This window comes from Archocentrus centrarchus, chromosome 19 (assembly GCF_007364275.1).
Source record: "Archocentrus centrarchus isolate MPI-CPG fArcCen1 chromosome 19, fArcCen1, whole genome shotgun sequence".
NCBI classification, from domain to species: Eukaryota; Metazoa; Chordata; class Actinopteri; order Cichliformes; family Cichlidae; genus Archocentrus; species Archocentrus centrarchus.
Genome location: NC_044364.1, coordinates 21406365 through 21421030, shown reverse-complemented (window position 1 = coordinate 21421030; position 14666 = coordinate 21406365). Strand labels below are relative to the sequence as shown.

At 44.5% G+C, this 14666-nt stretch overlaps 2 protein-coding genes across 2 annotated transcripts in view; one reads left to right on the top strand and one right to left on the bottom strand.

Moving 5' to 3' along the window:
• Window positions 1-2227, top strand: part of LOC115798430 (interferon-induced protein with tetratricopeptide repeats 5-like) — a 31458-nt gene extending 29231 nt beyond the window's left edge. Inside the window, exons 8-10 of the mRNA XM_030755282.1 lie at window positions 374-515; window positions 719-766; window positions 889-2227. Of these exons, the coding sequence (XP_030611142.1) occupies window positions 374-515; window positions 719-766; window positions 889-1152 (454 nt within the window). The 3' untranslated portion in view covers window positions 1153-2227. The remainder of the gene's footprint in view (window positions 1-373; window positions 516-718; window positions 767-888) is intronic.
• Window positions 2228-3182: 955 nt separating this feature from the next.
• Window positions 3183-14324, bottom strand: noc3l (NOC3-like DNA replication regulator). The gene is made up of 21 exons (XM_030755909.1): window positions 14188-14324; window positions 11588-11792; window positions 11309-11435; window positions 10940-11094; window positions 10787-10861; window positions 10497-10627; window positions 10259-10420; window positions 10070-10163; window positions 9811-9986; window positions 9595-9723; window positions 9366-9497; window positions 8702-8782; window positions 8513-8613; window positions 8339-8411; window positions 8185-8248; window positions 4698-4769; window positions 4434-4615; window positions 4219-4347; window positions 4036-4133; window positions 3793-3877; window positions 3183-3656 (listed from the first exon to the last, which is right to left on the bottom strand). Exons 1-21 carry the CDS (start codon window positions 14194-14196, stop codon window positions 3507-3509), a joined length of 2430 nt encoding a protein of 809 aa, XP_030611769.1. The 5' UTR covers window positions 14197-14324; the 3' UTR covers window positions 3183-3506.
• Window positions 14325-14666: the final 342 nt, after the last annotated feature.

Here is a 14666-nt window from a genome sequence, read left to right as displayed (position 1 = left end):
CTACTTAAAGTAAATACACTTCAGTGGAAATATTTCAGATGCATATTTTCTATTTTGGGACAATAAATTGAATCCGATTTGGTTTTGACTGCTGTGGGCAAACTGACACATCTGATGATGTCAGACTGGGCTTTAGAAAACATGGCTGGAGTTTTCCCAGTTTATACATACAGAGTTAGCAGACTATACAGATTTTCTGCACTCAGTCATCAGATGGACTGTTGATGACATGACGCTTGATATTTTTTTGCTAATTAAAGAGAGAAAATACCTTTGCAGAAAGGCTAAAGTAAAGAGTATGGTTCAGAGCTGGAGAAAAGGGCGGGGGTCCAGGCTTTAACCCTCAGAGCTGTGTGCTTCTTTGTGCCTTCAGAGCTCAGGAGATGTTCGATGATGTGCTGAAGAAGTTAGAGGATGAAAGTCCAAGCATCCGTCAGTACATCTACAGGTTATACGCTGAGTTCTGCTACTATAGCGCCAAAAAGCCAGATCTAGGCATCACCTACTACAAAAAGGTACAGACCACACACTCTGTGTCCAAAGCTGCATTCAGACACAAGATGTATCCATCATTACTGAACTGGCCTCTGAGCCTCTGTCTGAAGGGACAGACATTTTGAAAGTCAATTGAACAACCACAACACAGCGACACACAATACTGAACATGACAGGTGTGGACATTTAACCTTCTCCTAATATCTCTTGTGCTGTCCGTCAGGCTCTGGAGTTTGGCATCATCACATCAGAGGGGAGACACTGTGTAAAGGTCTGTCAGCTTCTGACTGTGCTTCATGCCTGCTTTATTCTTCTGTAATACATAGACACTCATTTGAACCAAACTGAACCTGATCTCTCAGTTAGTAAACAGGAAGTAACATTTTCCCACAGAAACTGAAGAGAATAGCCGAGCAACGCCTCAAGGGTAATTCCAGAGGTGTCGCTTTTGCCTACGGCATCCTGGGAGCGGTGGCCAGAGCTGAGGGCAATCGGAGTTGTGCGGTGAGTTATTTTGAGAGGGCTCTGGAAGAAGATGCAGACAACGACGAGTATCTGTCGGCCCTGTGCGAGCTGCGCCTGGAGCTGTCCCCTCAGAAGGAAGACCAAGACCATCCTGAGGCCACATGTGAAACAGTTCCTACCAGGACCGTGTAGTGTCTGATCGATCTGTGTGTTAAATTGTGTGTTAAACTGCATCTATGTATAGGTTTTCTCCTTTAGGATTAAGGCCTTGAGTCAGGGCTGCTTTAGGAGTGAATGGTATGAGAGAGTGTAACCTTTTGTTGCTCTCTCTAAAAAAGGAATGACCTCACATACATGCAGGAAACAAGCTATACCTGGTTATTCAGAAAATACTTTATGTAGTGTCTGTATTGTTCTGTTAAACTTTCTATGTGTATGCATATACGGTCTCTTTCTTTTAGGCCTTATTGTTTGTGCAGAAGGGTAACCTGAGCTTTAAGGTCTGGCCTCAAGCCAGAAGGAATGCATAGAATGTCCTTGTAGCTCTCTGGCATGCCATATAAGGAATGACCATATGTTTAGCTGTAGGTTAGGAGGCTGAAGTTTGTTTTCTTAACCATGTATGGAAGTTAGGATGTGGGGGTTGCTAACACTATATAATGTCTGTCTCCCCTTTTGTTCAGTGGAGTTAGGGCGATTGGAATTCCCTGTCCCCAGATGTCTATGAGAAGCATCTGTTTTGACATTGTCTTTTTTGTAAATAAACTCTATGTTATACATTAAGACTGTCGGCGAAGGATTTCTTCAACCACACAATGAAACTACAATTTTCACCCTCATGAACTACAAAAGCCACCAGATAAAAGAGGTACCAGAAACACCGTTCAGACAAGATCAGAGAAATGATCAGCTACGTCAGACTGATCCTGCTTATAAACACATGGCTGTGCATCATCACATTTACAGAGGCTGCCACACTTCAACTTAAGTCTTTAGTAGAAATGATAAACTGGAAGCTTATATTTCCTTGTGCTCTGCCTGCTGAATGTCAATGTGCTGAACATTTCATAATTGCTTTTATTTTGTTTCAACAATATTTCACAATGAGGGTTTCTGGTGTGGACTCCTCAAAGGCTCTCTACAAATGTCTGAGGGATAACAAGATGTTTGACAGGTAGCATCTGTCAAATCATTTTCATACTCTGCTCTCATAGCGTCTTGTTAAATCCCACAATACTATTATTATTATTAAAAAAATATTAATGATTTAACTACTTGGTCTGAACTTGTACATCTAAAATTAAAAAACACCTGTATGCAACTGCAACTGTGTCTCATTTATTTTGACCATCAACCTCCAGACCTGAAAATGAAGCTGAAGCACCAACAGCTGCTGGAGCCCAGCAGAGGAGCAGCAGTCAGTCCACAAAGACGCCCATCTTAAAACTTTACAGCAGAAATAAACATGTTTCTATCCTGATACAGAAACTGCTCTGGTCTCTGTAGCTAATTTCCTCCTTCATAACAGCTGTACGGGTGGAGGATGTTTCTATGACTCACCTGTTTAAACAGGATTAAGGCTTAATGTTTGCATTATTTGCGGCATGGTTATGGACTTCACTAAATTTACTAACAACCAACAAGTCTGAGCTCCATTTCCGGTGAGTAAAAAACCCAACGTGGCAGCAGCCAAACACTGAAGCTCAAAATTTGGACTCCAGCAACACATTACAGCCAGTTACAAAACGAATGCGATCATCTAAATAAAGAACAAACAGAAAGGGGCTGAACTCTGATGGAAACTTTTTCCATACCTTAACAATTCCAACAGCCACACTGCTGCCGGTCTCTGAAGTAACTCATGATTTAGATGCAATAACTCAATCTGAGGATACTGCTGAGAGACATTTGGTGGCAGGAAATAGTCCACTTCAGAAAACCGGGAGAAAGCAGCCTGTTGCAAGAGCACATGGGAGGTAAACTCCGCAACCGTTAGCTGCTCCATTCGTACATGGGCTAAATCAGACATCACAGTATTGGTACTGAGGAGCTCTCAGTAACAGCTCAGTCTGGTGATGTTCAGACTGGCATGTGTGAAAACAGCTTAAATATCCACTTTCTGTATATCACATGGATGCATAAACAAATACAGCATAAGAGATAAACTGCTGAACTGCTCCTTTAATAAGCCACTTTAAAAATGACACCAATCATGAGGGGTTTGCTTTCAGGTTTATTTTGCTGAATGTCAAAGGTGACAATGAAACACATGAAAAACTGAAAGGATACTTTTAAAAAATTAACATTCAGCTGAAAAGTTAAAAATAAGAGTTTCTGGCATTTATTTTTAATATCTGACAAAGAAACAGAGAGGCCCTGGGAATCAAACCGGTGACTCTGTTCAGGGTGCTGGTGTTACACCCCAAACGTCGCCCTACAACACGACTCTTTCACATCAACATGATGAAGAGAATTCGACGACTCCTCTGAAGACGCTGCGGGCTGCAGCTGCACTTCCTCTCCTCATGGCCCATAAATTATTTATTTTATTTTGTGTGTGTGTGTGTGCCAGCGCTGGGTGGTTGTGTGTGTGCTGCAGTAAAGTCCAGCTTTGCATCCTCGGCAGCGGTCAGGGCGCTCTCGATTTGCCTCTGCAACTCGGCGTCCAGCAGCGCTGCTCCAACCGCAAAATGATCCTGATACACAGACGATAAAACATCCAATAGTCAGTAACCAATAAGTCACATGACTCCACAGTGTGACGTCAGAAAATTAATACTTTTTAAAATATTAAATTTATTAAAAATGAAGGGGTGTGTTTGATTTTCATACCTTCTTCTTGGAGCTGGGTGATGCTACAGGGGGGTTAAAGGTCATTTGTTTGATGCTGTAGTCATCAAACAGCTCCACAGGTGACCTGCAGAGGGCAACGTTGGAACCCACTTCAGAAAAATAACTTTCAAGGGAGCGGTACACAGTTTTCACAGCTCCTGATTCAGGCGGAGCTTTCATTCTGTTTAAACACAGCTCCTTTAAGGTGAGTGTGTGTGTGTGCGTGCGTGTGTGTGTGCGTACCTGCGACTCAACTCCACACTGAGTGCTGATGAGCCTTCAGAGGGTGCGCCCTGACTCAGGTGGACTGCAAAGCGCCGCACCACCGGGTGGTAATGTCTCTGTAAACACATGCGAGCGCTAGAGGTGTCAAAAATACCTTTGAAGTTGTGTGTGTATATACCTGCAGTTTGTGCGTGTGTGTACCTGCAGAGTGTGTAGCTCCCACAGTGCGGTGTTTTGAGCATTGCAGTATTCAGGTTCATCCAGCTCTGGCAGGTAGAATCCACTGCCCTGAATCTCGTTGTCCAGCAGGAAGTCGCACTTAGAGAAGGCCTGAGACACACACACACACACATTAAACGTCTACATCTACTTGTAGAACTGAACAGCTGTCAGATAAACCACACACTCGGACTCACATGCATGGTGGCTCGGTTGGCGGCGAGAATTCCCACGCTGGCGTTGGGCATCATGTGCAGACTGATCGTGCTCAGTCTTTTGACAAATGCCATTGCTCTCTGCAGGGTCACCTGCTTCCTGCGGCGGGTCAGCATTGCATCCAGACACCGCAGAACAATGACGGTGTCATCACTGGACGCCCCTGAGGGATTCACGGCATTGTTTTTAAAATAGTCATGTGATGTGTGATGTCATCCTGCTGGTTCAAAGTGAGGCTAACTGACCTGCGTGAAGCCTCAGTAGCAGTTTGTAGAACTGAGAGTAAAAGTTGAGCGGGTCGATGTTTAGGACATCACCTGATACACAAACAGAAACAAACTTTATTGATCTAGGCCAGTTAACAGTGACAAATAACATCAGATGCAGGATATACACCGGAATTTTCATCTGCATCCAAGCCTTACATCACCAAGTTCTGTGGAGTAACGGTGTGCGATATATACTGTCTACGATAATATTGTAATTGCTGTGTTAACGATGTGCAAGCTGACATTATTGAATATGCTAATGAGGAAAGAAAAAACAACAATCAAACGCCTCGGCTCCACGTGTTCACTACTTTATGCTTTAGTATAGGCTGCTGCACGTGCGCACTGAGAGTGGCCATACTGCGCGCTAGCATAGCTGCCTAAACAACACACCTAAAGCTGGAAATGAGTGAGCACACTGTGCCAGGGGAAGAAATTCAGACATCGCCAGCCTCGCAGTCTACCGCCTTAATTCCTAGGCGAGGAGGTGGTTTGCAGTTTGCAGACTTTGTAAGAAAGCAGATAGCTCGAACCTGTTCCATCATCAGGGAGTATGAGGACTATGAAAGGTTTTGGGAACTCGCCGTCCAAGCCAAACCTAGATCAGTTAAGATGTCTGGCAAAACACACTCAGCAAACTTTAGTGCCTCCCCCCCGTGACCACGACTAGTGGAATAAAGAGGAAAATGATGGATGGATGTTAACATCCTTTAAGTTAAAGTAGGCATGTTACAATCGCTGCGTCATAACCTAGCGTCTGCCAAAAGCAGGTTTCTGATCAGATGAAGGTGTGTAGTTTCTGTGATTTATTTTGGTATAATGTAGTGGGAATCCCCCTGGACAGCCTCTTTTTAATTTTTTCCCCCCTTCTGTCAAGTCTTCCGTATTGAGCGATTGCTTTTGAAAAACTCGCCCAAGTTTTTCTGTTTACATTTGTCATCCCCAGAACACTCCCGACAAAGAGATTTTAATCTCAGTGTGTTTTTCCTGGTTAAATAAAATAAGAGGTTAACATGTCAAAAACACTGATTTTTAAATAATGCAAAATATAGTTTATTATCGTTAACGAAAAAATTACAGAAAATATAGAGATATTATTTTTTGTCAATATCGCACACCCCTAGTCGGTTCATATGACTTTGTAACCTCATGTTGTATTTTAGGAAGTTTTATGGCAGGCGGCTCCAAAAGTGGAGCTCTGCAGACCCACCTGTGTTTTTGTAACATAGATAAGCAGCTTCAGACCTGCCAGCATTTCACAGTGGACGGTTCTTTTACTGCTGAAGCACAATGAATGTAGGTAAGGAAACCAACAGCAGAGAGAGAATGAACCCACAGTGAAACATGGCTGTGGGAATATTTAAAAGTCTGAGGATGTTTTGGTACTCTGAAGCTCCATCCTGAAGAAGCAGAAGCAACAGCGCTCCATGCTCCATCCTCCTCTTTCTGGTTACCATGGCAAAACTAGTGGGTTTTTTCCTCTTCCTCTTTTTGCCTTCAGAAACATGTTCCCTGTGCACTTTCATTTGTTCTGCTGCACCATAAATATGTACATATAAAGAAACTTCACATTTTCTTAGAGTGGCCAAATTGTTTTTTTATTTATGGAAGTTCAGTTTAAAACAGCAGTTTCCCCAAGCCTCTATAATACTGCAGTCCCAGCAGTATTACAGAGGAGCCCAACAATCCAAGGATCCCCTATGAGCGAGCACTCGGCCACAGTGGGAAGGAAAAACTCCCTTTTGAAAGGAAGAAACCTTCGACAGAACCAGGCTCAGGGAGGGGCAGTCATCTGTCGCGACTGGTTGGGTTAATATACTTGGGGCAATTGCTGTTCTATAAAAACTACATCTTAAAATTTAGAATACCAATTGAAATAGATTTTATAACACCAATTATATAAACACAAATTCTTCTGGAGCCAACAATCTCTGGATGAGAGCTGCCCTTCTTTGGCAGACCATGGAAGAAGGTTGTGGAACTGCAGTCCAGCAGTTGATCCTCAGCCAACAGACAGGACAAGAGCTCTGGCTCCAGAATAAACATTTTAAGGAGCATCTTGTTATTTGCACAGAGTACTAGATGTACAGGAGTGCACACTGTTTGAATTCTACTTCACTGCAGACTGGCTTTTTAAAGAATAAGTCAGCCTTTTGCTGTTTTTTGCTCTGCATCTTTTTGTTTACATTTTAATAGGACAGCTCTCAGTCTAAAAGCATGAATCTATTTAAATAAAATGTGCCAACAGTTGATTTTTGAGCAATTTCTCATGTACATCTACAGCTAAATGTTAATAAAAGTGTCTGTGTGACATTTGGGGCATGTAGCTTTGACTCAGAAGTGCCTTTTTGTTTATACATTTTGGGGAAAAAAATATTGAGATATTGTTTTTGGTCCATATTGCCCAGCCCTACTCTGAAGTGACGAATCACGATTCTCCATCTGGCAATCTGATGGACTAGTCTGGGTTTGGTGGTTCCCAGGAGAATGGTACTTGTCTGACTGCACTGTGCCAAGTGTAAAGTTTGGTGGGGGGGGTTATGGTGTGGGGGTGTTTTCTTAGGAGTTGGGCTCAGCCCCTTTGTTCCAGTGAAAGGAACTCTTAATGCTTCAGCATAGCAAGACATTTTGGACACTTTCATGCTCCCAACATTGTGGGAACAGTTTTGGGATGACAGCTTCGTGTTCCTAAATGACACCAGTACACAAAGTAGGACCATAAAGACATGGATGAGCGAGTTTGGTGTGGAAGAACCTGACCTCAACCCGACAGAACACCTTTGGGATAAATAAGAGCGGAAACTATGAGCCAGGCCTTTGCTTCTAACCTCGCAAAGATGCTTCTGGAAGAATGGTCAAAAATTCCCATAAACACTCCTAATCCTTATGGAAAGCCTTCCCAGATGAGCTGAAGCTGTTCTAGCTGCAGAGGGTGGGCTGACATCGTATTAAACCCTATGGATTAAGAATGGGCTGTCACTCCAATTCATATGTGTTTGAAGGCAGACTAACAAATACTTTGGGCAATATAGTGCAGCTCTGTGAGCGTGAAATGAGCACACATACATTTGCCTTTCTTACTGTATGAGGAGTCGTACATTCTGTATTCCCAGGAATTCAATCCAAATCTAAAATCTGGTCCTGAAACCAACTCTGGACACCAAAATCAACTTTTGGTCTGTCTCAAAATACTAAATGTCCCAGCTTACTTGAAAAATTATCAACAAATTTCTCCAAATCAAAGTTTTGAGTTCTTGTGATTATCTAATGTCCTCATCAGGTCTAAAGCTGACCTGATGAGGACAAAGTTGCCGCAAAGAAAAGACAGTATATAAGTGTTCCACTTGGTGTCCAGTGTCCCCACTGAATGACAAAAACGTCCCCACTTTACAACGTCCTCATAAGGTCTGAAGCAGACAAAGGTCTTCACAAAGAAGTTATACGAGTAAACGCAGAGTCTGACCTTGTCCTGACAGGATGGTAAAGACGGTCTGGATGCAGTGGAGAGTCTCCTTGGTGGACAAATCCTGCAAAAATAAACAAAAATAAATACATTTGTTTGTGACACCAAACTAGTGGCTGATTCTTCAGGGGCGGGGTCAAATATGAAGACTCACTCCTGATTGGATGAGGCCTTGAAGCACGTTGAGAAGGTCATCAAAGAACTCCAGGTTGATGAGGTGAGCAAAACTGCAAGGAAGTGACATCATATTCAGTGCTATAGTAGTACTCCACAGTGTGTGTGTGTGTGTGTGTGTGTGTGTGTGTGTGTGCGCGTGTGTGTTTTGTACTTGGCCAGCCCCTCCAGAACTGCAGGAAGAAGAACCGATTTCTGAGCCTTCTTCAAAATCCTGAAGTAAATGAGGAAGACGATATTCAGCATCTCAGTGTGCTGTGGAGGGAGAGGACAGGTGAGGAGGAGGAGGAGCTTCTTTCCTCTCACTGACTCACTGTAAACGCACCCTGACCTTTCAACTCACCAGCTTGATCTTCTTGTCTTTGCTCTCTGAGGCTTCGGTCTCCAGCAGCTCCTTCTCTAGCTTCTCCTCGGCCTTCTTCCACTGCACACGCGCAGACACACACACACACACACACACACACACACACACACACACACACACACACACACACACACACACAAACACACACACACACACACACACACACACACACACACACACACTTAACATTAGTAGCATTTTCTTTACTGTAAATTTCATTCTTTCTCATCTTTAATTCACACATGTGTAACCATTTTTATGATTTCTTTGTTATTTTTGCTAAAATTTTCTAATGTTTTGATGCCGCTAAGAAATGTGCAGACTTTCTTCTTCTATTTATTTTTTCTGTCATCTCTAAAACCTTATACTAATATTTTTCTCACATTTTGATGTTTTGTTTCTCAGAAAGAATACTTTTATGGTATTTAAATTGCTTCATAAATAATATTTCAGATATTCCTATATTTATATTTATTTCCTGACATTTTACATTACCAAACATTAAAACATATTTTATTGTCTGCGCTTTGTGACATCGTTAAGCTTAAAAAGGCCTCGTTAACGTTCCTGTTGGGAGGAGGAAGAGGAGAGGACGACCACTGAACCAACCAATAGAGACTCGGATGTGATGAAAAGCGCGTACCTTCCTCTGCATCCTCGACAGGTTCTTCTTCTTCTCCTTGTTGGTCATGAATTTCTGTTTTGGTGCCATGGCCTCAATGTCCTTCTTCACTTCCACTTCTTTAATCCTCAGACTCAGCAGCGTCCGCAGCAGCTGAAGGGGGCGGAGTTAACATGCCGTCATGGTAAATGTTTTGTTTTCACAGACTCTTATCAGAGTGGGTGTGGTTTGGGTGCGTTTGATTCATTACCTCGGGCCGCACATTGTAGTTCAGGCTCTTCACGAGGCCGGAGATGACTCGCACCGTAGCCAGCGAGGCCCCACCCTCTTTGTCCTGCTGGAAGAGCTTCCCTAATGCGTCACAGCACATAACTGACACCTGGAACACAAAGAGACGCGTGAAGGCATCCCATGATGCTGACCCACACGATCACCTGATCAGGTCCACAACTCCCGTGTGACTCACCTTCTTGACGGGGTCGTTCATCAGCGGCACGAGGATGACGATGATGTTGTTGTGGAAGTTGAAGTGAGGCAGAGCGACCAGCAGCTCACACAGGCAGCGAACGGCGACCTCGGCCAGGCCGCCGTACGACTGGAACGCCACCGCCTGACTGCGCTTCTTCTTCTTCTGCTTCCAGTCTGGAGGCAAAGGTGAGCGGTCAGACCGTTGTGAGGTGTGAAGTTGTTAAAGTGTTGCTGTTGCTATGTTGATGGTGGCGTACCTTTGATAGTCTGCTCCAGGTCCTCCAGGTAGAACTTGTACTGACTCACCAAACCTTCCTCGAACTCTCTGAGCACCTGCGTCTCCTTCTTCACCTGAAACACGGCGAGCAACGTTTTAACCTTTTACCCACCATCACGACCTGCTGGGAGGCTCTTCCTGTACAAACAACTTTACTCATAAAACACACCTTGGTGGCCTTTTCTGCTGAGGTCAGAGGTCGGATTCTGTAGGTGGGGGCGATGTCTTTGAAGACCTCCATCAAAGAAATCATCGCCAGCTTCCTGACTGTCACCGCCACACTGGGGTCGGCCTCCATCAGCATCGCCCGCAGCTCCTTCACGCGCTTTATCTGTCACACATCACGTCACGTTAAACACACTGAAAACACGGCTCTGAGACTGATCCCAGACAGCGCCCAGCCTTACACTACTGAAGGGGTCTGACACGATGGCTGACGCCAGGCTGGCGATGGTCAGCTTCCTTTCATTTAGCTTTTGATCCCTGAGCCGCTCTCTCTGTGCCGGCGTCATCTCCACACAGCTCGCCAGCTCCGCCTCTGCACAAGAAGACACATTATAGCCACGAGGACACAGGAAAACAAGACGGACGCACGAAGGACACATTCAGTCACCTGGGGAGCACTCAGACACCCGCAGCCCCGTTAGAGGGGCATTAAAAACATGATTCGAGACAAGCTTTGAGTTTTATTTCATACCTTTTTCGACGCTGTCAAGCTCGACCGCAGCATCTTCCTCTTCCTCCTCCTCCTCCTCTTGCTGCTTTTCAACAACTTAAAAAACAGAGAGACGGAACGTTTCCTCCACAGTCACAGAGAACCAATGAGATTGCTCAGCGGCTCAGAACATACCCCTCTCTATGCTCTGTGGGATCACTCCGGTCTTGTCTTTGATCGGCAGCAGGTGGATCACTTCCTTCTCCTCCGTCCTCGCCATTTTCCTGGGAACTTTCTCGTAGCTGCGAACTACGTCTGATTTCCGTTTCTTTCCACCGTGCACCGGCCCGCTAAGATGCCCCCCCACACCAAACAAATGCACCCCAGTCACTAAGCATCATACCTGCTTCTTTATCTAAATATAATGTGTGTGTGTGTGTGTGTGTGTGTGTGTGTGTAAGTCTGTATTTGGGCAGCATGCAGCTTAAGACAGTGATTGAGGTTCAGCCCAATTCAATTAAATTTGATTTAATAGCACAAAATCACAACAGTGTTTGGAGTTACCATGACGACAGGTCTCTGGTGATGAAGGAGGCCTGGCGAGCCATGACGGTCATCTGCTGCAGGTTGTCCTCCTCCAACATGTCTGTGGGCAGGCTCTCCAGAAACTCTTCCTCGTCCTCCTCCTCCTCTGTCAGAACACATTCAGGGGTTTAAACACACCTGACTGTGGGACCTACAGCTTCTTATCAACCAGCTGAGAAACATTTCTTTGGCTCTGAATGAGTCGAGAGCCGAGGCCCGCAGCAGTCATTAGTGATTACACGATCGATCGCTTCTCACCGGGTCTCTTCCTGTACGTCTCGAGGGGGCGGGGCACGGCGCCGGCAGCGCCCTTCACTGCCTGCCTCAGCCTCTTCTGCTCCTTGCGCTGCTTCTTGGCGACGTTCTGCTGCTTCAGCTGTCGGTTCTTCAGCTTGTTCTCCAGCTTCACGCCGCTCGTCTTCAGCAGACGGCGAAAGGTCGGCCGCCGCTTCTTCGAGCGAGGCTGCGGGGAGTCAGATAAGATGACATCATCATCACTTCGTGTGAAACCTTTTATTTTGAAAGTCTGTCATAGGTTTAACAGCAAACAGAAATACTAAATTTCTCCAGTTTTTAAGATAAAAATGTGTTTATTTGACTTTTGATCGCACTGAGACACTTTTACTTTGTCCTGTCTCTCTCCCCCCTCAGCCCCCTCACAGCAGATGACTGCCCCTCCCTGAGCCTGGTTCTGCTGGAGGTTTTTCCTTCCCACTGTCACCAAGTGCTTGCTCATAGGGGGTTGTTTTGACTGTTGGGCTTTCTCTGTATCATTGCAGGGTCTTTACCTTCTTACAATATAAAGTGCCTTGAGGCAACTGTTGTTGTGATTTGGTGCTATATAAATAAAACTGAATCCCATACAGCTCCCTCAGCAACAAGCTGCTGCACCCATGCTGTGTGAAGGAAAGATTTTGGGGGTCTTTCAATCCAATTCAAAGAGCAGCTTCTTCTCACTGATCGAGGAGAAGCTGCTGCTAGTTTTACAGGACTCGATGTGGACATAAAGGTCAGTCCTTTCTCTCTGAACACTCGAGTATATCACTGTAAGTTAATGTTAACCTTAAATTCAGAGTTTTCTTCATGGCCTCTGGTGGCAGACTGATTATTGCTTAACATTTGTTTTTTTGTTGTTTTTTTTTTTAACAAAATGAGCATCACTCCCCCAAAACACCCCAACAGGTCACCACCATCCAACAGTTATTCTTGACTTCAATCAAACAAGTTCCAGCACTCATAATAAACGTGAGAAGTAATAATAAGCAAAACTGTATGAATGAAAAACAAAATATACACCTAGTGCTTTCTTCATGAACTTTGCAGACTGTAAAAATTTGCCTCGTTGTCTGTAATGTGTCTCCAGCCTTGTGAGTCTCTTACAGCATTTTTGCACATGCTGGAACATAAGATGAGCCAATATCGTTTACATCGGTATAGTCTATGTCATGTTACAATCATACTTGTAGATCCATCAGTTCACCTTTCTCTGTCTCTGCACAACTTCACACTGCCCCGCCTCTCTCCCTCACCGCTTCACCCGTAAATCCTGCAGGAAGCAACAGCACGGCAGTGTTGCCAACTTAGCAACTTTGTTGCTAGATTTAGCGGCTTTTCAGACCCCCCTAGTGACTTTTTTCCAAAAAGCGAAATTTAGAGACTTTTTGCGTTGACGTCGGTGTCTGGCTTTTTAAAGAATAAGTCAGCATTTTTGCTCTGTATCTTTTCGGTTTACATTTTAATAGCGCAGCTGTGAGTCTTCTGTTATGGAGGAAAAAAAAAATTTATTTATCTGAGGAACATCTACAGCTGAATGTTAATAAAAGTGCCCGTGTGACCTTTGGGACATGTAGCTTTGGCTCAGAACTGCCTTTTTTTTAATACCTTTGGGAAGAAAAAATATTGAGATATATATTGTACATCGCCACTCAGCTAAAAAAAAAAAAACAGAGATATTTAAATATGCCATATTTATATATTTCAATATTATTGAGCTGGAGCAGAAGAAGTGCAGAGTAAGAATTTCATTGTTCACTGTAACTGACTGTTTACTGTGCACATGATGATAAATCACTCTTGAATATTATTTTTGGTCCATATCGCCCAGCCCTACTTTCAAAACAAATATGGATCCCAACCAAATTCCTCTTAGATCAGGGATCCTCGAGGTCCGGTGTCCTGCAGGTTTTAGATGTGTCCCTGATCCAGCACACCGGAGTCAAATGGCTGAATTAACTCCTCGGTATGCAGTCAAGTTCTCCAGAGTCCTGCTAATGACTTCTACATGTGACTCAGGTGTCTTGAAGCAGAGACACATCTAAAACCTGCAGGACACCGTCCGTCGAGGCCTGGAGTTGAATTCCCCTGCTTTACAATATGAAGCACCTTGAAGCGACTGTTTGTTGTGATTTGATGCTATACAAATAAAACTGATCTGAATTTTCAGGCGTGATTTTGTTCTGACCAGTTTGGTGGACAGACTCAGGCGGAAGAGGCCAGCGAGCTAAATGTCTGCGTTGTAATTTATCCAGAGCTTTCTAACCCCTCCACACGATCAGCTGTAATATCTGATCATACCATGAAGCATGAAGGAGGAAGCTCTCATGGAGGAGTCTGAAGTAACTCAGATCGTTTGGACGGCAGTGGCGACCCTGTGAGAGGTGATCCTCTATAAACACTCGGTTTTGTTTAACAGCGGGTCTGATGTTCCTGAACTTTCTCAGACTAGCTTCTTTAAATCTGACCCTTGACCTGAGTTTTTCTCTGGACCTGGCGGCAGACTGTGAGGAGATCGCAGCTCCGCGCATTTTCCTCTCAGACCAGACTCAGTTCATTAAACGGCGATTAAGCCTCTCACTCACCGGGCCCATGGCGGCAGCAGGTCCCGGTGTCTCCGCTGTGTCAGGCCGGACTGTGGGCTCTACTGCCCGTTCACGTTGGTCAGGAGTGTCGGTGTGTTTTGGTGCGAAGCGGTAGGGTGCCTCCACACGTTGTTCTCCAAAGACCCGGAAATAGTAACAGCATCCTGCTTCGAGGAGAGCACAACGCCCCCCAGTGGCGGGAGGACAACACTGGGACAGAACCTCTGGGTTCAATGGAGACTTAAAAGCGCCACCTTCTGGACATGTTCACCATGTCCGGGAGGTTTTCTGGTGTTAAGCTTAAAGATTCTCCTTGCTGGGCCTGTTGGATGAGTTTGCAGGCAGGCTGTGTGGGGTTTCTGAGGTAAAAGTTTTTTAGGTCAAACAATAACTGACCCCAAAAATATCACAAATATCAGAAAAATCTAAACTGATTTTAAACAAACAGCTGCAGAGACGTTATAATATTTGGAGAGTGT

What these genes read in the sequence shown, in the direction of transcription:
- noc3l (XM_030755909.1), bottom strand. An exon ending in AAGACAAGAAGATCAAGCTG is followed by an intron (nt 8,614 to 8,701) that starts GTGAGTTGAAAG and finishes CTCCCTCCACAG; the next exon opens with CACACTGAGATGCTGAATAT. An exon ending in AGTGTGGAGTTGAGTCGCAG is followed by an intron (nt 3,878 to 4,035) that starts GTACGCACACAC and finishes TGCCCTCTGCAG; the next exon opens with GTCACCTGTGGAGCTGTTTG.